At 51.8% G+C, this 21256-nt stretch overlaps 1 protein-coding gene across 2 annotated transcripts in view; it reads right to left on the bottom strand.

Annotated features, from left to right (window-relative positions):
• Positions 1-21256, bottom strand: part of dock8 (dedicator of cytokinesis 8) — a 91481-nt gene that overhangs the window by 13917 nt on the left and 56308 nt on the right. The window contains exons 22-38 of one of the 2 annotated variants that reach the window (XM_045707154.2): positions 20453-20628; positions 20197-20292; positions 18398-18493; positions 18147-18293; positions 17854-17967; positions 17464-17619; positions 16032-16350; positions 15564-15715; positions 13524-13706; positions 13258-13384; positions 12999-13083; positions 12708-12804; positions 12228-12362; positions 11993-12145; positions 848-1006; positions 602-702; positions 51-243 (exon numbers count right to left, since the gene is read on the bottom strand). In XM_045707154.2, the coding sequence (XP_045563110.1) occupies positions 51-243; positions 602-702; positions 848-1006; positions 11993-12145; positions 12228-12362; positions 12708-12804; positions 12999-13083; positions 13258-13384; positions 13524-13706; positions 15564-15715; positions 16032-16350; positions 17464-17619; positions 17854-17967; positions 18147-18293; positions 18398-18493; positions 20197-20292; positions 20453-20628 (2489 nt within the window). The remainder of the gene's footprint in view (positions 1-50; positions 244-601; positions 703-847; positions 1007-11992; positions 12146-12227; positions 12363-12707; positions 12805-12998; positions 13084-13257; positions 13385-13523; positions 13707-15563; positions 15716-16031; positions 16351-17463; positions 17620-17853; positions 17968-18146; positions 18294-18397; positions 18494-20196; positions 20293-20452; positions 20629-21256) is intronic. The other variant, XM_045707155.2, reaches the window with a different exon arrangement.

Raw genomic sequence — 21256 nt, 5'->3', positions numbered from 1 at the left:
ACATACCGACATTCCAGAATCAGTATTGTGTGTTCGTGCGTGTACAGCACCTGAAAGGTGACGCTGCCCACAGGTAGGTATTTGTGGTCCTCCAGCATGCTGAGGTATTCAGCCACCAGGGCTGCAGCGTGGACCAGACACATGGCCGACTCTGTAAAACACTTCCTGTTCTTGTGTTTCTCCGCCATGTTCTGCAGCCAGGTCAACCTCAGGTCAGGCGACGTCTGGTAACCCTTTGCTATCCTGGAGACAGAGGGAGGGAGGAAGTGGGTGAGTGATGCTGAATTCTTGCCCCCTGAGGAGGGCTGGCGGTCAGTTTTAGGTAGCCTAACAAAAATTGAAGCTTTAACGGCCTTTTACAGATGCAGAATGTAAGCAGATGACACGTGCACTGAGAGAGTACGCATTCACACCCACACAACCTGCATGTATTTACTGTACATACACAAACGCAGATCACTGTACCAAACTGCCACAGCGTGGTTTCCATAGTGAGGAACAAACAAGAGGAGAAACAACCAAACCACAGAGACATAGACCCAGGAGCACAACACACACAGAGACATAAAGCAGGAGTCTGTTTGTGTGTGTGTGTGTGTACCTATACATGAGGTCCATGAGCATCTCTGGATCTTCTTGGAACTCTCTCATCTTCACCGTGTCTGACAGGATACTGTTCAGGTTCCTCAGCAGCTCATCAACCTACACACACACACACACACACACACACACACACACACGCGCGCACGCACACACACACACACACACACACACACGGGCTGGGGTCGATATCAACATGTTTGTGAATGGCATTACCGCAGTCTGTGTGCGCGAACGTGTGTGTTACCTGCGAGGGAAGAGGTGTGCTCTGCATCTCTGTGTCCTCCTCGGCATAGGCCAGTATGGTGCGTAGGGACCTGCGGAGGTACTCCTCATGGAAGTCCTCCGACTTCCCCACCAGAGAGGCTAGAGACATGGTCACCTGCATCTTCACCCGGGAGAAGTTCTGCACGGCGAGGGAGAGGGACTGACATGAACATCTAGGGTCGAGCTAGTCCGCATCCCAAAAGAGCACCGCTATTCCCTACATAGTGCACTACTTTGGGCCCCGGTCAAAATGCGTGCGCTATATAGGGAATCGGGTGCTCTTTGAGAGGCAGATCACGCCTCGCCTGCAGGCGAGTGCTGCTGCATACATATACGGGGGACCTGTTATGTGGCCCCTCTGTGACAGTCATTTCTGAGGGGTGGATTTGACAGGGAGGAGGCCCATCCTCAGTATCAGGACTTAGAGTGGAGGGTATGTAGGTATTTTATTAGGATCCCCATTATATCTCTGATTCCAGTGAAGAGCAAGACGTTCCGCTCTGTTCTGGGCCACCTGCAGTTTTCCTAGTCCTTCTCTGCAGCACCTGACCTTATGACTGGGCAATAATCACCATATGATAAAACTAGAGCCTGCAGGACCTGCTGTGTGGAGTGTGACGTCTAAAGAGCAGAGCAGCTCTCTATTACAGACAGACCTCCCCCATCTTTACAACCATCGATCCATTTGTTTTGACCATGACAGTTTACAATCCAAGGTAACAAGGTCATTTAAGTCTCCTCAACTTGCTCAACAGCCACATTATAAACGACCCGATTCAGCTGAGGTCTAGAACTTTCGGGAATGCTTCGTACCAAATACAACACTTTAAGTTTTAGAGATGTTCAGAACAGTAACACAGGCTAACATTACAGTTTTACTAGCATGGCTGGCTGTATTCATAAAAGCGAGCTATAAAAATAACATTAAAGAATGATATGACATTGCTCAGTCGTGTATTGGCTAATAAAGTAGACTTTGGGGTTGTAAATATTCCCCTTTAAGTGTCTGTTGGTCTACTACTTTCACACCTCTGTGTGACTGTCTGTCTAGGTCTGTCGCTCTCTAGGTCTGTCTCTCTCTAGGTCTGTCTAGGTCTCTGTCTGTCTGTCTGTCTAGGTCTCTGTCTGTCTGTCTGTCTGTCTGGTCCTGTCTGTCTGTCTGTCTGTCTAGGTCTCTGTCTGCGGTCTGCTGTCTAGGTCTCTGTCTGTCTGTCTGTCTGCTGTCTAGGTCTCTGTCTGTCTGTCTGTCTGTCTAGGTCTCTGTCTGTCTGTCTAGGTCTCTGTCTGTCTGTCTGTCTGTCTAGGTCTCTGTCTGTCTGTCTAGGTCTCTGTCTGTCTGTCTGTCTGTCTGTCTGTCTGTCTGGGTCTCTGTCTGTCTGTCTGTCTAGGTCTCTGTCTGTCTGTCTGTCTAGGTCTCTGTCTGTCTGGTCTCTGTCTGTCTAGGTCTCTGTCTGTCTGTCTCGTCTGTCTAGGTCTCTGTCTGTCTAGGTCTCTGTCTGTCTGGGTCTCTGTCTGGTCTCTGTCTGGGTCTCTGTCTGGGTCTCTGTGTCTGGGTCTCTGTCTGGGTCTCTGTGTCTGGGTCTCTGTGTCTGGGTCTCTGTCTGGGTCTCTGTCTCGGTCTCTGTGTCTGGGTCTCTGTGTCTGGTCTCTGTCTGGTCTCTGTGTCTCGGTCTCTGTCTCGGTCTCTGTCTGTCTAGGTCTCTGTCTGGTCTCTGTCTGTCTAGGTCTCTGTCTGTCTGTCTGTCTAGGTCTCTGTCTGTCTGTCTGTCTAGGTCTCTGTCTGTCTGTCTGTCTAGTCGTCTGTCTGTCTGTCTGTCTAGGTCTCTGTCTGTCTGTCTGTCTAGGTCTCTGTCTGTCTGTCTGTCTGGGTCTCTGTCTGTCTGGGTCTCTGTCTGTCTGGGTCTCTGTCTGTCTGGGTCTCTGTCTGTCTGGGTCTCTGTCTGTCTGGGTCTCTGTCTGTCTGTCTGTCTAGGTCTCTGTCTGTCTGTCTGTCTGGGTCTCTGTCTGTCTGTCTGTCTGGCTCTCTGTCTGTCTGTCTGTCTGGGTCTCTGTCTGTCTGTCTGTCTGGGTCTCTGTCTGTCTGGTCTCTGTTCTGTCTGGTCTCTGTCTGTCTGGGTCTCTGTTTCTGTCTGGTCTGTGTTTCTGTCTGGGTCTCTGTTTCTGTCTAGGTCTCTGTTTCTGTCTGGGTCTCTGTTTCTGTCTAGGTCTCTGTCTCTGTCTAGGTCTCTGTCTCTGTCTAGGTCTCTGTCTCTGTCTAGGTCTCTGTCTCTGTCTAGGTCTCTGTCTCTGTCTAGGTCTCTGTCTCTGTCTAGGTCTCTGTCTCTGTCTAGGTCTCTGTCTGTCTGTCTAGGTCTCTGTCTGTCTGTCTAGGTCTCTGTCTGTCTGTCTAGGTCTCTGTCTGTCTGTCTAGGTCTCTGTCTGTCTGTCTAGGTCTCTGTCTGTCTGTCTAGGTCTCTGTCTGTCTGTCTGTCTGTCTGTCTGTCTAGGTCTCTGTCTGTCTGTCTGTCTGTCTGTCTGTCTCTGTCTGTCTGTCTGTCTGTCTGTCTAGGTCTCTGTCTGTCTGTCTGTCTAGGTCTCTGTCTGTCTGTCTGTCTAGGTCTCTGTCTGTCTGTCTGTCTAGGTCTCTGTCTGTCTGTCTGTCTAGGTCTCTGTCTGTCTGTCTGTCTAGGTCTCTGTCTGTCTGTCTGTCTAGGTCTCTGTCTGTCTGTCTGTCTAGGTCTCTGTCTGTCTGTCTAGGTCTCTGTCTGTCTGTCTGTCTGTCTGTCTGTCTGTCTGTCTGTCTGTCTGTCTGTCTGTCTGGTCTGTCTGTCTGTCTGTCTAGGTCTCTGTCTGTCTGTCTAGGTCTCTGTCTGTCTGTCTAGGTCTCTGTCTGTCTGTCTAGGTCTCTGTCTGTCTGTCTAGGTCTCTGTCTGTCTAGGTCTCTGTCTGTCTAGGTCTCTGTCTGTCTGGTCTCTGTCTCTGTCTCTGTCTCTGTCTGGTCTAGGTCTCTGTCTGGTCTCTGTCTAGGTCTCTGTCTGGTCTCTGTCTAGGTCTCTGTCTGGTCTCTGTCTAGGTCTCTGTCTGGTCTCTGTCTAGGTCTCTGTCTGTCTGTCTGTCTAGGTCTCTGTCTGTCTGTCTGTCTGTCTGTCTGTCTGTCTGTCTGTCTGTCTGTCTGTCTGTCTGTCTGTCTAGGTCTCTGTCTGTCTGTCTGTCTAGGTCTCTGTCTGTCTGTCTGTCTAGGTCTCTGTCTGTCTGTCTGTCTGAGGTCTCTGTCTGTCTGTCTGTCTGTCTAGGTCTCTGTCTGTCTGTCTGTCTAGGTCTCTGTCTGTCTGTCTGTCTAGGTCTCTGTCTGTCTGTCTGTCTGTCTAGGTCTCTGTCTGTCTGTCTGTCTAGGTCTCTGTCTAGGTCTCTGTCTGTCTGTCTGTCTAGGTCTCTGTCTGTCTGTCTGTCTAGGTCTCTGTCTGTCTGTCTGTCTAGGTCTCTGTCTGTCTGTCTGTGTCTGTCTGTCTGTCTGTCTGTCTGTCTGTCTGTCTGTCTGTCTAGGTCTCTGTCTGTCTGTCTGTCTAGGTCTCTGTCTGTCTGTCTGTCTGTCTGTCTAGGTCTCTGTCTGTCTGGGTCTCTGTCTGTCTGTCTGGGTCTCTGTCTGTCTGTCTGGGTCTCTGTCTGTCTGTCTGGGTCTCTGTCTGTCTGTCTGGGTCTCTGTCTGTCTGTCTGGGTCTCTGTCTGTCTGTCTGGGTCTCTGTCTGTCTGTCTGGGTCTCTGTCTGTCTGTCTGTCTGGGTCTCTGTCTGGTCTGTCTGGGTCTCTGTCTGTCTGTCTGTCTGGGTCTCTGTCTGTCTGTCTGGGTCTCTGTCTGGGTCTCTGTCTGGGTCTCTGTCTGGGTCTCTGTCTGGGTCTCTGTCTGGGTCTCTGTCTAGGTCTCTGTCTAGGTCTCTGTCTAGGTCTCTGTCTAGGTCTCTGTCTAGGTCTCTGTCTGTCTGTCTAGGTCTCTGTCTGTCTGGGTCTCTGTCTGGGTCTCTGTCTGTCTGTCTGGGTCTCTGTCTGTCTGGTCTCTGTCTGTCTGGGTCTCTGTCTGTCTGGGTCTCTGTCTGTCTGGGTCTCTGTCTGTCTGTCTAGGTCTCTGTCTGGGTCTCTGTCTGTCTGTCTAGGTCTCTGTCTGTCTGTCTAGGTCTCTGTCTGTCTGTCTGTCTGTCTGTCTGTCTGTCTAGGTCTCTGTCTGTCTGTCGGTCTCTGTCTGTCTGTCTGGGTCTCTGTCTGTCTGTCGGTCTCTGTCTGTCTGTCTGGGTCTCTGTCTGTCTGTCTAGGTCTCTGTCTGTCTGTCTAGGTCTCTGTCTGTCTGTCTGTCTGTCTGTCTGGGTCTCTGTCTGTCTGTCTGGGTCTCTGTCTGTCTGTCTGGGTCTCTGTCTGTCTGTCTGGGTCTCTGTCTGTCTGTCTGGGTCTCTGTCTGTCTGTCTGTCTAGGTCTCTGTCTGTCTGTCTAGGTCTCTGTCTGTCTAGGTCTCTGTCTGTCTAGGTCTCTGTCTAGGTCTCTGTCTGTCTAGGTCTCTGTCTGTCTAGGTCTCTGTCTGTCTGTCTGTCTAGGTCTCTGTCTGTCTGTCTGTCTGGGTCTCTGTCTGTCTGTCTGTCTGTCTGGGTCTCTGTCTGGGTCTCTGTCTGGGTCTCTGTCTGGGTCTCTGTCTGGGTCTCTGTCTGGGTCTCTGTCTAGGTCTCTGTCTAGGTCTCTGTCTAGGTCTCTGTCTAGGTCTCTGTCTGTCTGTCTGCCTGTCTAGGTCTCTGTCTAGGTCTCTGTCTGTCTGTCTAGGTCTCTGTCTGTCTGTCTAGGTCTCTGTCTGTCTGTCTAGGTCTCTGTCTGTCTGTCTGGGTCTCTGTCTGTCTGTCTGTCTGTCTGTCTGGGTCTCTGTCTGTCTGTCTGTCTGTCTGTCTGTCTGTCTGTCTGGGTCTCTGTCTGTCTGTCTGTCTGTCTGTCTGTCTGGGTCTCTGTCTGTCTGTCTGGGTCTCTGTCTGTCTGTCTGGGTCTCTGTCTGTCTGTCTGGGTCTCTGTCTGGGTCTCTGTCTGTCTGTCTGGGTCTCTGTCTGTCTGGGTCTCTGTCTGTCTGGGTCTCTGTCTGGGTCTCTGTCTGGGTCTCTGTCTGGGTCTCTGTCTGGGTCTCTGTCTAGGTCTCTGTCTAGGTCTCTGTCTGTCAGACTGGGTCTCTGTCTGTCTAGGTCTCTGTCTAGGTCTCTGTCTGTCTGTCTGGGTCTCTGTCTGGGTCTCTGTCTGGGTCTCTGTCTGGGTCTCTGTCTGTCTGGGTCTCTGTCTGTCTGGGTCTCTGTCTGTCTGGGTCTCTGTCTGTCTGGGTCTCTGTCTGTCTGTCTAGGTCTCTGTCTGGGTCTCTGTCTGTCTGTCTAGGTCTCTGTCTGTCTGTCTAGGTCTCTGTCTGTCTGTCTGTCTGTCTAGGTCTCTGTCTGTCTGTCGGTCTCTGTCTGTCTGTCTGGGTCTCTGTCTGTCTGTCTAGGTCTCTGTCTGTCTGTCTGTCTGTCTGGGTCTCTGTCTGTCTGTCTGGGTCTCTGTCTGTCTGTCTGGGTCTCTGTCTGTCTGTCTGGGTCTCTGTCTGTCTGTCTGGGTCTCTGTCTGTCTGTCTGGGTCTCTGTCTGTCTGTCTGGGTCTCTGTCTGTCTGTCTGGGTCTCTGTCTGTCTGTCTGGGTCTCTGTCTGTCTGTCTGGGTCTCTGTCTGTCTGTCTGGGTCTCTGTCTGTCTGGGTCTCTGTCTGTCTAGGTCTCTGTCTGTCTGGGTCTCTGTCTGTCTGGGTCTCTGTCTGTCTGGGTCTCTGTCTGTCTGGGTCTCTGTCTGTCTGGGTCTCTGTCTGTCTAGGTCTCTGTCTAGGTCTCTGTCTAGGTCTCTGTCTCTGTCTCGGTCTCGGTCTCGGTCTAGGTCTAGGTCTCGGTCTAGGTCTCGGTCTAGGTCTCTGTCTAGGTCTCTGTCTAGGTCTCTGTCTAGGTCTCTGTCTAGGTCTCTGTCTAGGTCTCTGTCTAGGTCTCTGTCTAGGTCTCTGTCTGTCTGTCTGTCTAGGTCTCTGTCTGTCTGTCTGTCTGTCTGTCTGTCTGTCTGTCTGTCTGTCTAGGTCTCTGTCTGTCTGTCTGTCTAGGTCTCTGTCTGTCTGTCTGTCTAGGTCTCTGTCTGTCTGTCTGTCTAGGTCTCTGTCTGTCTGTCTGTCTAGGTCTCTGTCTGTCTGTCTGTCTAGGTCTCTGTCTGTCTGTCTGTCTAGGTCTCTGTCTGTCTGTCTGTCTAGGTCTCTGTCTGTCTGTCTGTCTAGGTCTCTGTCTGTCTGTCTGTCTGTCTAGGTCTCTGTCTGTCTGTCTGTCTAGGTCTCTGTCTGTCTGTCTGTCTAGGTCTCTGTCTGTCTGTCTGTCTAGGTCTCTGTCTGTCTGTCTGTCTAGGTCTCTGTCTGTCTGTCTGTGTCTGTCTGTCTGTCTGTCTGTCTGTCTGTCTGTCTGTCTGGGTCTCTGTCTGTCTGTCTGTCTGGGTCTCTGTCTGTCTGTCTAGGTCTCTGTCTGTCTGTCTGTCTGTCTGTCTAGGTCTCTGTCTGTCTGGGTCTCTGTCTGTCTGTCTGGGTCTCTGTCTGTCTGTCTGGGTCTCTGTCTGTCTGTCTGGGTCTCTGTCTGTCTGTCTGGGTCTCTGTCTGTCTGTCTGGGTCTCTGTCTGTCTGTCTGGGTCTCTGTCTGTCTGTCTGGGTCTCTATCTGTCTGTCTGGGTCTCTGTCTGTCTGTCTGGGTCTCTGTCTGTCTGTCTGGGTCTCTGTCTGTCTGTCTGGGTCTCTGTCTGTCTGTCTGGGTCTCTGTCTGGGTCTCTGTCTGGGTCTCTGTCTGGGTCTCTGTCTGGGTCTCTGTCTGGGTCTCTGTCTGGGTCTCTGTCTGGGTCTCTGTCTGGGTCTCTGTCTAGGTCTCTGTCTAGGTCTCTGTCTGTCTGACTGGGTCTCTGTCTGTCTGGGTCTCTGTCTGGGTCTCTGTCTGTCTGTCTGGGTCTCTGTCTGTCTGGGTCTCTGTCTGTCTGTCTAGGTCTCTGTCTGGGTCTCTGTCTGTCTGTCTAGGTCTCTGTCTGTCTGTCTGTCTGTCTAGGTCTCTGTCTGTCTGTCGGTCTCTGTCTGTCTGTCTGGGTCTCTGTCTGTCTGTCGGTCTCTGTCTGTCTGTCTGGGTCTCTGTCTGTCTGTCTAGGTCTCTGTCTGTCTGTCTAGGTCTCTGTCTGTCTGTCTGTCTGTCTAGGTCTCTGTCTGTCTGTCTGGGTCTCTGTCTGTCTGTCTGGGTCTCTGTCTGTCTGTCTGGGTCTCTGTCTGTCTGTCTGGGTCTCTGTCTGTCTGTCTGGGTCTCTGTCTGTCTGTCTGGGTCTCTGTCTGTCTGTCTGGGTCTCTGTCTGTCTGTCTAGGTCTCTGTCTGTCTGTCTAGGTCTCTGTCTGTCTAGGTCTCTGTCTAGGTCTCTGTATGTCTAGGTCTCTGTCTGTCTGTCTGTCTGGGTCTCTGTCTGTCTGTCTGTCTGGGTCTCTGTCTGTCTGTCTGTCTGTCTGGGTCTCTGTCTGGGTCTCTGTCTGGGTCTCTGTCTGGGTCTCTGTCTGGGTCTCTGTCTGGGTCTCTGTCTGGGTCTCTGTCTAGGTCTCTGTCTAGGTCTCTGTCTAGGTCTCTGTCTGTCTGTCTAAGTCTCTGTCTAAGTCTCTGTCTGTCTGTCTAGGTCTCTGTCTGTCTGTCTAGGTCTCTGTCTGTCTGTCTAGGTCTCTGTCTGTCTGTCTGGGTCTCTGTCTGTCTGTCTGTCTGTCTGTCTGTCTGTCTGGGTCTCTGTCTGTCTGTCTGTCTGTCTGTCTGTCTGTCTGGGTCTCTGTCTGTCTGTCTGTCTGTCTGTCTGTCTGTCTGGGTCTCTGTCTGTCTGTCTGTCTGTCTGTCTGTCTGTCTGTCTGTCTGGGTCTCTGTCTGTCTGTCTGGGTCTCTGTCTGTCTGTCTGGGTCTCTGTCTGTCTGTCTGGGTCTCTGTCTGTCTGGGTCTCTGTCTGTCTGGGTCTCTGTCTGGGTCTCTGTCTGGGTCTCTGTCTGGGTCTCTGTCTGGGTCTCTGTCTGGGTCTCTGTCTAGGTCTCTGTCTAGGTCTCTGTCTAGGTCTCTGTCTAGGTCTCTGTCTGTCAGACTGGGTCTCTGTCTGTCTAGGTCTCTGTCTAGGTCTCTGTCTGTCTGTCTGGGTCTCTGTCTGGGTCTCTGTCTGGGTCTCTGTCTGTCTGTCTGGGTCTCTGTCTGTCTGGGTCTCTGTCTGTCTGGGTCTCTGTCTGTCTGGGTCTCTGTCTGTCTGGGTCTCTGTCTGTCTGGGTCTCTGTCTGTCTGTCTAGGTCTCTGTCTGGGTCTCTGTCTGTCTGTCGGTCTCTGTCTGTCTGTCTGGGTCTCTGTCTGTCTGTCTAGGTCTCTGTCTGTCTGTCTAGGTCTCTCTGTCTGTCTGTCTGTCTAGGTCTCTGTCTGTCTGTCTGGGTCTCTGTCTGTCTGTCTGGGTCTCTGTCTGTCTGTCTGGGTCTCTGTCTGTCTGTCTGGGTCTCTGTCTGTCTGTCTGGGTCTGTCTGTCTGTCTGTCTGGGTCTCTGTCTGTCTGTCTGGGTCTCTGTCTGTCTGTCTGGGTCTCTGTCTGTCTGTCTAGGTCTCTGTCTGTCTGTCTAGGTCTCTGTCTGTCTAGGTCTCTGTCTGTCTAGGTCTCTGTCTAGGTCTCTGTCTGTCTAGGTCTCTGTCTAGGTCTCTGTCTAGGTCTCTGTCTGTCTAGGTCTCTGTCTGTCTGTCTGTCTGGGTCTCTGTCTGTCTGGGTCTCTGTCTGTCTGGGTCTCTGTCTGTCTGGGTCTCTGTCTGGGTCTCTGTCTGGGTCTCTGTCTGGGTCTCTGTCTGGGTCTCTGTCTAGGTCTCTGTCTAGGTCTCTGTCTAGGTCTCTGTCTAGGTCTCTGTCTGCCTGTCTAGGTCTCTGTCTAGGTCTCTGTCTGTCTGTCTAGGTCTCTGTCTGTCTGTCTGTCTAGGTCTCTGTCTGTCTGTCTAGGTCTCTGTCTGTCTGTCTGGGTCTCTGTCTGTCTGTCTGTCTGTCTGGGTCTCTGTCTGTCTAGGTCTCTGTCTAGGTCTCTGTCTGTCTGTCTGGGTCTCTGTCTGTCTGTCTGTCTGTCTGTCTGGGTCTCTGTCTGTCTGTCTGGGTCTCTGTCTGTCTGTCTGTCTGTCTGTCTGTCTGGGTCTCTGTCTGGGTCTCTGTCTGTCTGTCTGTCTGTCTGTCTGTCTGTCTGTCTGTCTGTCTGGGTCTCTGTCTGTCTGTCTGTCTGTCTGTCTGTCTGTCTGTCTGGGTCTCTGTCTGTCTGTCTGTCTGGGTCTCTGTCTGTCTGGGTCTCTGTCTGTCTGGGTCTCTGTCTGTCTGGGTCTCTGTCTGTCTGGGTCTCTGTCTGTCTGGGTCTCTGTCTGTCTGGGTCTCTGTCTGTCTGGGTCTGGGTCTCTGTCTGGGTCTCTGTCTGGGTCTCTGTCTGGGTCTCTGTCTGGGTCTCTGTCTGGGTCTCTGTCTGGGTCTCTGTCTGTCTGTCTGTCTGTCTAGGTCTCTGTATCTGTCTAGGTGTCGGTCCGTCTAGGCCTCCGTCTCCGTCTAGGCCTCCGTCTCCGTCTAGGCCTCCGTCTCCGTCTAGGCCTCCGTCTCCGTCTAGGCCTCCGTCTCCGTCTAGGCCGGTCAAGGTCTCTCTCCAGGTCATGTCCCTCTCTCTCCAGGTCATGTCCCTCTCTCTCCAGGTCATGTCCCTCTCTCTCCAGGTCATGTCCCTCTCTCTCCAGGTCATGTCCCTCTCTCTCCAGGTCATGTCCCTCTCTCTCCAGGTCATGTCCCTCTCTCTCCAGGTCATGTCCCTCTCTCTCCAGGTCATGTCCCTCTCTCTCCAGGTCATGTCCCTCTCTCTCCAGGTCATGTCCCTCTCTCTCCAGGTCATGTCCCTCTCTCTCCAGGTCATGTCCCTCTCTCTCCAGGTCATGTCCCTCTCTCTCCAGGTCATGTCCCTCTCTCTATCCTTCTTCTTTCTAGGTCAGTCCAGTTGTTATTAAGGGTGTCACAGTCTCCTCCAGGTAATGGAAGGCTTAACCCTGACATGGTTGTGTGTGTGTGTGTGTGTGTGTGTGTGTGTGTGTGTGTGTGTAACCCCATCTATCGCCACCATCAGCAGCAAAGCGGGAAACGATCTCCCATTAGCTGCGACATAATCACCTATGGATCATCTCTACGGCCCCATTCTGTTAAACCCAACGGGGCCTAAACGGCCATCACTGGCATTGATACAAAGTGTGTGTGTATATGTGTGTGTGCGTGTTGTCCTTGTGTGGGGGGGCTCTGAGTGATGACCTCACTCCTTCTCCTTTCTCTTTCCACTATTTGTCATCCCCATCTCCCCTACCCTCTCTCCATCTCTCCATCTCTCCACCATCATCCCGAAAGATGGCCTCTCTTCAACTCTGCCCTGGCAATCCATCAAAAACTCTCACCATCCTCCTCTCTTTCACTCGTTCCCTTCGTATCCATGTCCTCCCTGGAAAAACCATGGTCTCTTTCGCTAGGAACCAAACTGAAGACAATGGAGCGACACCGGATGGGGACAACCTGAACCTGTCCAATAAGAAACTTGTGGCAACAAGCTTGGCTACGTTTTGCAACAGTGTGCACTAATGAATATGACCCCTGCTTCATGGTTTTATTTAGATGCTAAATTGGATATGGAGAGAAGGTGAGAGGGGGGTGAAAACGAAGAGTGGGTGAAGGAGATCCCTCACGTCACGGCTACGGAGGTTGTTTAAACCAGAAGCAACAGAAGGGGTAAAGGTCATTCACTCTGAATTAGAGATTGCGCCAAGAGGGGAGAAGATCAGGTGACCTTCTTTCCTTCTCTCCCTCTCCCTCCCTCACTCCCACGCGCCGTCTCCTTCTCACCTCCAGCTCTCCCTTTTTCTAACTCGCACATTACTTACAGAAAGGCAGGGACACAGGGGTTAGACAGTGACTTATCTCCCTGTTCACTTCTCACTACCCAGAAACACATCACTCAGCAAATGTCTCTCCCGAGCTCAAAATAGACATGGAAAAGACATTAAAGCTGGGTGGTGGAGGAAAACGGATGAGACGGAATCAGTGTGCGTGCGTGCGTGCGCTCACGTTGGCCGAGCTGAAGCTGCATCTCATGATGAGGTATAGGGTAGCGCAGGCCTGGCTTCTGTTTCCATCCTCGTGGCTGCTACAGTACTGGAGAACCTTCTGACACAGGTCCGCACACTGCTCGGCTTCCTCTTCAAACAACAGGTCACCAAACTACACACACACACAACACTGTCAGTATACAAACACGCACGCAGCACACAAACAATACTGTCAGTACACACACACACCCTACCTTGACGATGAGCGCTCGGAGCGTGCTGAAGCAGTGAGACAGGAAGGTTGTACTCTGGTTGCAGGTGAGACAGTGTAGCAACACCCTCAGTACTCCGCCCACGACACTGTCCTTACAGTCAGCCAACGGAACAGCCTGTACGGGAGACAGACTGTCATGACAACCAACCACAAGTGAGAGAAAGAATACGGTCAGCCAATGGAACTAGAGAGGACTTTGTGACGTAGGCCGTGTCCGAGAGAGTATCAAATTCGTAAAGCATTGTGTGTATATGGTGACAGACTGATCTACAAATAATCGGCAGTTATTAAGGATTAAAGGCCATTTGTAGAACAGTCGGTCTGCAGTCGTCAATCTCAAACACAACGAGAGAGAGAGAGAGAGAGAGAGGGAGAGAGAGAGAGAGAACAGGAAAGACCGAAGAGGATGGAAGAAAGAAGAACAGGTAGAGAGAAACAATAAGGAGAGAGATGTTGGGACCTGTACTATGGTCTCCAGTAGGTCCAGGACAATGAGGTTGGACTCAGTAGCCAAATTCCCACTGATTAGAGCCTCCTGGTCCAGCTCTGCTTTCGTTCTGAGGGTAAAAAGGCACAAGGATGAGATCACTTTCTGCATCTATGGGTTCTCTTCCTTGACATTGTCAGGCAGTGTCTTGTGAAGACAATTGGTCTTCTGCGCCATAGTTACCAGGAGAGATGAGTAATACATGTTTGCAAGAATTGCGCGTGTGTGTGTGTGTGTGTGTGTGTGTGTGTGTGTCTAACTCACTTGTCTTGTCTGTCGTTGGTCTGCCTCCACTGCGTCAGGTCTTTCCTCCAGCGTAGGTTCTCTCTCTGACCTGCGCGGTCACTTCCTGTCCGGGTCAAAGGGTCAGGGGTAAGAGGGCAGGCAGGCTCTTGTTCAATCAAAAAGCAGCCTAGGAGTGACATCCTCCCCTTTCCAGCTGCTCTTCAGATGTACTTAGAAGACGTGTACTGTGCACGTAGCTACTTCTGACCAATCAGAGAGAGTAGTGGGTGGGACTGACCTCCAACCCGGCGCATCATTTCCCCCCGTGCTCCGATGCCCCTCAGTAGGGAGTCCTCCAGCTGCATCTTGGCCTGCTGGGACTTCTGTAAGGCCTGCGTGCTCACCTTATCACTGCTCTGCTTCCCCTGCACCACACACACACACACACACACACACAAATGCAGAGGCATGCACACACACACACAGTGAGAAAAATATACATTCACATCATATTTACACAAATGAATGATGCATGTACTCCATGCAGGGCGCAGACATTCTTACCCTGTACTCAAAGCAGGAAACACAGATGGTGAGTAGTTCTAGCAGTCTGTTGAGCTGTGCTGAGGGCATGTCCACAGTCCAACGCTGGATCAGACTCCTCTCAGCGCTCTTCATCACCCACAGGAAACACAGCAGCAGGTTACGACTGGTCTCTGCTGACAGGGTGGCCACGGCCTTAGCAGACTGGTAGAGGAGAGAGACAGAGTTATACTACTATAGGAAACACACAGGGTGGCCACGGCCTTAGCAGACTGGTAGAGGAGAGAGACAGAGTTATACTACTATAGGAAACACACAGGGTGGCCACGGCCTTAGCAGACTGGTAGAGGAGAGAGACAGAGTTATACTACTATAGGAAACACACAGGGTGGCCACGGCCTTAGCAGACTGGTAGAGGAGAGAGACAGAGTTATACTACTATAGGAAACACACAGGGTGGCCACGGCCTTAAGGCTTTTGAAGACTGAACCATTTCAGCCATCTTATGCAGCAGTTTTGCCATTCCAGACAATTTCCACAACGTGGGCAAATTCTTATGTCGTAAACGATTGTCGGACGTCTTGGCTCGTTCAGGCTGACAGGGCCAACGTCTGCCGCGCAGCTACGTGCTATCGTAGGCTCTGACAAAGTTCTAGCAGTGGTCCGAATTTTGTTGCCTTAATCGTGTAGTGTGGCTGGTGCTACGAGCCAATCCCGGTGACTGACCAATAGGAACACAGACGGCACTGAGCATACACACCACAATACGATTATTGCGAAGTCAGATTGATATAGGCCTAATAGTTCGATGTAAACGTTTAGCTATTTCCCATAATCATCTTGGTACATGACACATCTGGAATCAGGCTACCTGATGGGATACTGTTAATGCACAAAACGGGCAATCAAAATAAAACGCTCATATAAAGTTTGCACATGAACACTAATTTCTAAGATGCATACTTTCCGTAAAAAAAATGCATAACTCACTTCACTCGCGCATTAAGCATAGAGTGGGTCTTGCACCGCCGGCGCTGGGCACATGCGCAGGTCCGATACACCGCCGCCGTTGCGGTAGCCCATGTCGGCCTGACGTCGCCTAGCAAGCCAATCGCAGAACGTGACGACAGAACTGGAGCAAAATCGTACAAACCTGGCCAGGTTGATGTCAAGATTTCACATTTGGTAACATCGAGCGGTGGGAAGTGCTAATCGTAAAAGACTGAATCCGAAGGTATAGTCTGCAAAAGGCCTTTAGCAGACTGGTAGAGGAAGGGGATTAGAGAGGTATACTTTAAAGTGGACAGATTCACTGCAATGTGATCGGAGATGTAGTGTGGCTTATGGAGTCTCCTTTCGGAGTAAACAGGTGCTCCATCACACTAAGGGGGTTGAGTTTGATGAATACTTCACGTAGACCAGTCAGTCATCGATAGCATTGTGTATAGCAGATATAGGGCACACGTTCATCTAGCACAGGCAAGTTATGAGAGGAGGGACAAGAGTGAAGGTGTTCAGTGGCTGCAGTGTTGCCGTGGCGACGTTTGATGGATGTCTTGTGTTGCTCAGGTACAGCCCAGGTCACTTATGATTATAATGCCTGCCCATAACGCATCTCCCGTGTGTGTGCGCGCGCTCGTGTGTGTGCGCGCGCGCGTGGGTGAACGAGAAAGAGAGAGAGAGAGAGAGAGAGAGAGAGAGAGAGAGAGAGAGAGAGAGAGCTGGCGTCTCAGAATGGATGGAGTGCGGGTGTGCATCTGACAGCTCATCAGTCTACCTCACAGCAGCACACCTGTTACAATGCACCCTTTGTGCATGCATACGCCAACACACAGACAGACTGCTAGTCACAAAAACACAGAGCAATTATATATATATCAAGTTTGTGGGCAAGGAATTGACTACTCTAATTGAAATGTTAATAAATCACTTTGATGCAGTTTGAAAAGCAAGCTTTCTCCAGGTCTGATTGGGAAAACTCAAAACATACAGTATGCGCTCGGAGGTGAAACGAGAAAGTCCCACTGATACGAAACCATAGCAACATTCCTACAGTCGTACCACAGACGCCATGGAAGGCAGGGCATTCCTCGCCAAGGTGATGAAGGGGTTGCCGGCGATCGCCATGGCAATAGACTGATTGATGGGCGTGACGTTGTCGGGGTCTTCGTCTGATCCACCTGTCTTGTTCTTCCCTCCGCGAGCCTCGGACACTACAGACACACACAAGGGTCAATTACTTAAAAAAAAAAAAGTAGTTTCAAGCTTTATTTAGACAGATTAGAAGTTACTAAAGGGTTACACAGCGGTAGAGAGGGGAGAAAGTCAAAAGGGTCGTCTCCAGTGGGGAGTGGCATATTTGTTGAGAGCGGCGATTGTTACCAGCCACGGCTCTGCACCAAACACTCCCAAAACACCGTTCACATAAACCCAGTTCCAAACCAATCAACCAACTCCTTAGCCAGTGTACATTAAGTGCCAAATGGGTAGGGTCTAGGGGTGGATACGGAATGCGGCCAAGGTCAGTACCTGTGAAGTCCAGGTAGTTGATGGAGTCAATGATGATGCCCACCAGGGGGAGGTAGAGAGTGGCCACCTTGGCCCTGACCTCTGGCTTGGCACAGCGCTGGTCCAGGTCATGGGCACACAGCAGACTGTAAGTGGCGTTGATGGCCTTCCTCTGGACCTTACCCCTGTGTGTGTCTACTGACCCCTCTGATTCCATGTCCAGTGCAGCGCTGAGCTCGGTGAGCAGTAGACCAGTAAGGTAGTGCTGCTGTTTAAACTCCTGAGACAGATCAAACAGCCCCAGGATCCTCTGCTCCTGGAAACTACATGAACTGGAGCTCTGCAGGGAGAGATGGGGGAAAGAAAGATGGGGAAGAGAGCGAGAGAGAGAGAGAGAGAGACGGGGGAAGAGAGAGCGAGAGAGCGAGAGACGGGGGAAGAGAGGGAGAGAGCGAGAGACGGGGGAAGAGAGGGAGAGCGAGAGAGAGACGGGGGAAGCGCGAGAGCGAGAGAGAGACGGGGGAAGCGCGAGAGCGAGAGAGAGGCGGGGGAAGCGCGAGAGCGAGAGAGAGACGGGGGAAGCGCGAGAGCGAGAGAGAGACGGGGGAAGCGCGAGAGAGAGAGAGAGACGGGGGAAGCGCGAGAGAGAGAGAGACGGGGGAAGCGCGAGAGAGAGAGAGACGGGGGAAGCGCGAGAGAGAGAGAGACGGGGGAAGCGCGAGAGAGAGAGAGACGGGGGAAGCGCGAGAGAGAGAGAGACGGGGGAAGCGCACGAGAGAGAGAGACGGGGGAAGCGCACGAGAGAGAGAGACGGGGAAGCGCACGAGAGAGAGAGACGGGGGAAGCGCCAGAGAGAGAGAGAAGGGGGAAGCGCGAGAGAGAGAGAGAGAGAGAGACGGGGAAAGAGAGATGGAGAGAGAGACAGGGGGAAAGAGAGATGGATAGAGAGACAGGGGGAAAGAGAGATGGATAGAGAGACGGGGGGAAAGAGAGATGAGAGAGAGACAGGGGGAAAGAGAGATGGAGAGAGAGACGGGGGGAAAGAGAGATGGAGAGAGAGACGGGGGGAAAGAGAGATGGAGAGAGAGACGGGGGGAAAGAGAGATGGAGAGAGAGACGGGGGGAAAGAGAGATGGAGAGAGAGACGGGGGGAAAGAGAGATGGAGAGAGAGACGGGGGGAAAGAGAGATGGAGAGAGAGACGGGGGGAAAGAGAGATGGAGAGAGAGACGGGGGAAGAGAGAGAGAGAAAGAAGGAGAGAGAGAGGTGGGCGAGAGAGAGCGAGAAGGAGAGAGCAAGAGGTGGGAAATGAAACGACAAAGAGAGAAAGAGCACTTCACGCAACAACACTTTCCTCAACACCCTTAACAATACTCCACCATAACCTCAAATCCCAAAGCCAGTTGAGTGCTGCGGACTGGCCGATAGGAATTTGACTGACATGCAGACTGACCTGTGAGGAGATGGATGGGCATGGGGAGGCGGGTTCGGAGGCGGGACTACTGAAGTAAAGGCTGAGGTTGAGGTAGTGCTCATGACTGCACAGGATACGCAGGAACTCCAATCGTATACCGATCATGGTTGGCATGGAAATGCTCTTTGCCGACATCTGGAAACAACCAATCAGAAAGGTTACGGCAGGTCACACGGTCAAGGTCAGGTTAAGTTATTAACATGGGACATGGTCAGCGACATGGAAATAGAGTCTAGAATTGGTCACCTCTTCGTAGTTATGCTGAAGCAATTTCCTATCGGTAACTACCGCGTAACTACCATCTTTTGTTGCGTCACTTAAAATAGGACGGTAGAATACTGTGTTTAGGAAGTGTTTTGTGGTAGTGACCTGGTTGCAGTAGTTTTTGACCAGGATGAAGACGAAGCCTCGGTCCATGAGAGACAGCAGGTCATACAGGAAGAAGGCAAGGCTGATGTTGACCTTCTCTGCCTGCTCCATCTCCTAACAACAACAAAAACAGTTGATTTTCAGTTAATACCAGCCAACTGTCTCCCTAGTGACACAAGATCAAACATTTTATTTGTATTTGTATTCAAATTAGTATTGGAAGTTAAGTGATGATTTGATAAATTGAGTCTACAGAAAGTGCTAGCGTATATAAATGATACACTGTTATTAACCTTCTGTTTGACCAGGATGGTCCCCATCTCGGCGGTAACCACAGAGACGATGGTGGTGATGTCATCTTTGAAGCGGTCTGAGAAGCGGCTCCTGCGAGGGACGTTCTGCTTCTCCAGCTGAGACACATGCTGGGCCATGCTCTTCACCTGGAGACACACACACACACACACATTTTTTTTGTCGTCCATGAACAACTCCATTAAGCAAAACGCGCTACAGCTATATTGTAAAATATATTGTACACACGTACCAACAGTTCAAAGAAGAACCAGGCGTATTTGTATGCATTCTCTCTGCAGACTCCCGTGCTGACCACCATCTGTAGAGCCAACTCTTCATGGAACTGCTGTCAGAGAAACACAGAGCCTTGGGTTACTACCACCACTAATACAGTAGTGTCTGGTAACCTACATGTAGAATACAGCGTACTCTTTATAAGAACCACATCCATCCTGACTATCTCAGTGTTACTTCTTATGAGCAAAATACCACCTATATGTTAGCTAGCGAGATAGAGAGATAGACACTGAGACAGGCACATTGTAGCTGGTGGCTACAATCCTCAGTTCAACACAAACCAGAGCTAGCCAATCCACTGTGACCCCAGCCAGGGAAACCAGAGCTAGCCAATCCACTGTGACCCCAGCCAGGGAAACCAGAGCTAGCCAATCCACTGTGACCCCAGCCAGGGAAACCAGAGCTAGCCAATCCACTGTGACCCCAGCCAGGGAAACCAGAGCTAGCCAATCCACTGTGACCCCAGCCAGGGAAACCAGAGCTAGCCAATCCACTGTGACCCCAGCCAGGGAAACCAGAGCTAGCCAATCCACTGTGACCCCAGCCAGGGAAACCAGAGCTAGCCAATCCACTGTGACCCCAGCCAGGGAAACCAGAGCTAGCCAATCCACTGTGACCCCAGCCAGGGAAACCAGAGCTAGCCAATCCACTGTGACCCCAGCCAGGGAAACCAGAGCTAGCCAATCCACTGTGACCCCAGCCAGGGAAACCAGAGCTAGCCAATCCACTGTGACCCCAGCCAGGGAAACCAGAGCTAGCCAATCCACTGTGACCCCAGCCAGGGAAACCAGAGCTAGCCAATCCACTGTGACCCCAGCCAGGGAAACCAGAGCTAGCCAATCCACTGTGACCCCAGCCAGGGAAACCAGAGCTAGCCAATCCACTGTGACCCCAGCCAGGGAAACCAGAGCTAGCCAATCCACTGTGACCCCAGCCAGGGAAACCAGAGCTAGCCAATCCACTGTGACCCCAGCCAGGGAAACCAGAGCTAGCCAATCCACTGTGACCCCAGCCAGGGAAACCAGAGCTAGCCAATCCACTGTGACCCCAGCCCGGGAAACCAGAGCTAGCCAATCCACTGTGACCCCAGCCAGGGAAACCAGAGCTAGCCAATCCACTGTGACCCCAGCCAGGGAAACCAGAGCTAGCCAATCCACTGTGACCCCAGCCAGGGAAACCAGAGCTAGCCAATCCACTGTGACCCCAGCCAGGGAAACCAGAGCTAGCCAATCCACTGTGACCCCAGCCAGGGAAACCAGAGCTAGCCAATCCACTGCTAACAACACAAGAACAGCGTCTCAAAGTGATTTAATTTTGAACACACACACACACACACACACACACACACACACACACACACACACACACCCCCCCCCCCCCCCCCCCCCCCTTTGATGTTTGTTAAGTCTGAGACTGTCTAGAACCTCAGGTCAACATCATGTTCAGCTTCTATATCACATTCCAGTGTAGTTTGCTCCAGAACCATAGATATACACAACACACTATACGGAAGATTTTACTGGGTACTATGTAACATCCCACCGAGATGTCTAAAAAGCATTCTACTCAGAATGCAAATGGGGATGTTATTGTCAGTGTTTAGCCAGTATGGAAGACACAGTAGTTTACAGAAGTCTACATGTTAGTATATGCTCTGGCCTTCTCAGTAAAATACTGCCCTCCACTGGTGACTGTTGGTATCACAGTTGTGAATAACGATTTACTACGGTGGCTCTTTCTGGTATGTGTTACCTTTCTGTTGGAGGGCCGGGTCCCGCCTGTAGACCTCTGAGGGTGGCTGCTCGAATCCACATAGGTGGACATGCGACAGCCTGGATTGTTGTAGCCCTGACGGAGAAGACCGCAACAACGGGGTGGTCATGCAGAACCTGAACCACACTGGACCACCTGGGTTATTGATGCTTTAGAAACACAGAGCCAAACAGACATGTATGCGTCCCAAATGGCATTCTATTCCCTATACAGTGCACTACTTTTGTATCAGTACCTTAGCTGACAGGATGTTTTTGACCTCTGTGTCCTCTGCACTGTGTGGAGCAGGTATATCAGGGTTGCTGCTGCTTCGGAGCCGAGACTGCAGTAACATGGCTCCTACTGTGGTGGCTGAGGCCCGCCCCATAGTACTGTAGCGGCCCTCAGTGGGAGGTAACACCCCATCTGGACCTGGACACACAGGGGAGTGCCATGTCACTGGCATGATCTACCTGGTCACACTTTGCTTTACACACTGAGCCAGCACACTGAACCTGCACACTGAGCCTGCACACTGAGCCTGCACACTGAACCTGCACACTGAACCTGCACACTGAACCTGCACACTGAACCTGCACACTGAGCCTGCACACTGAACCTGCACACTGAGCCTGCACACTGAGCCTGCACACTGAACCTGCACACTGAGCCTGCACACTGAGCCTGCACACTGAGCCTGCACACTGAGCCTGCACACTGAGCCTGCACACTGAACCTGCACACTGAACCTGCACACTGAACCTGCACACTGAGCCTGCACACTGAGCCTGCACACTGAGCCTGCACACTGAACCTGCACACTGAGCCTGCACACTGAACCTGCACACTGAACCTGCACACTGAGCCTGCACACTGAGCCTGCACACTGAACCTGCACACTGAACCTGCACACTGAGCCTGCACACTGAACCTGCACACTGAACCTGCACACTGAACCTGCACACTGAGCCTGCACACTGAGCCTGCACACTGAGCCTGCACACTTTGCTTTACACACTGAGCCTGCACACTGAGCCTGCACACTGAGCCTGCACACTGA

Source organism: Salmo salar, chromosome 24 (assembly GCF_965601325.2).
Source record: "Salmo salar chromosome 24, fSalSal1, whole genome shotgun sequence".
NCBI lineage: Eukaryota > Metazoa > Chordata > Actinopteri > Salmoniformes > Salmonidae > Salmo > Salmo salar.
Note: the sequence above shows the minus strand (reverse complement) of the source record. Positions and strands in the feature narration are given on the sequence as shown.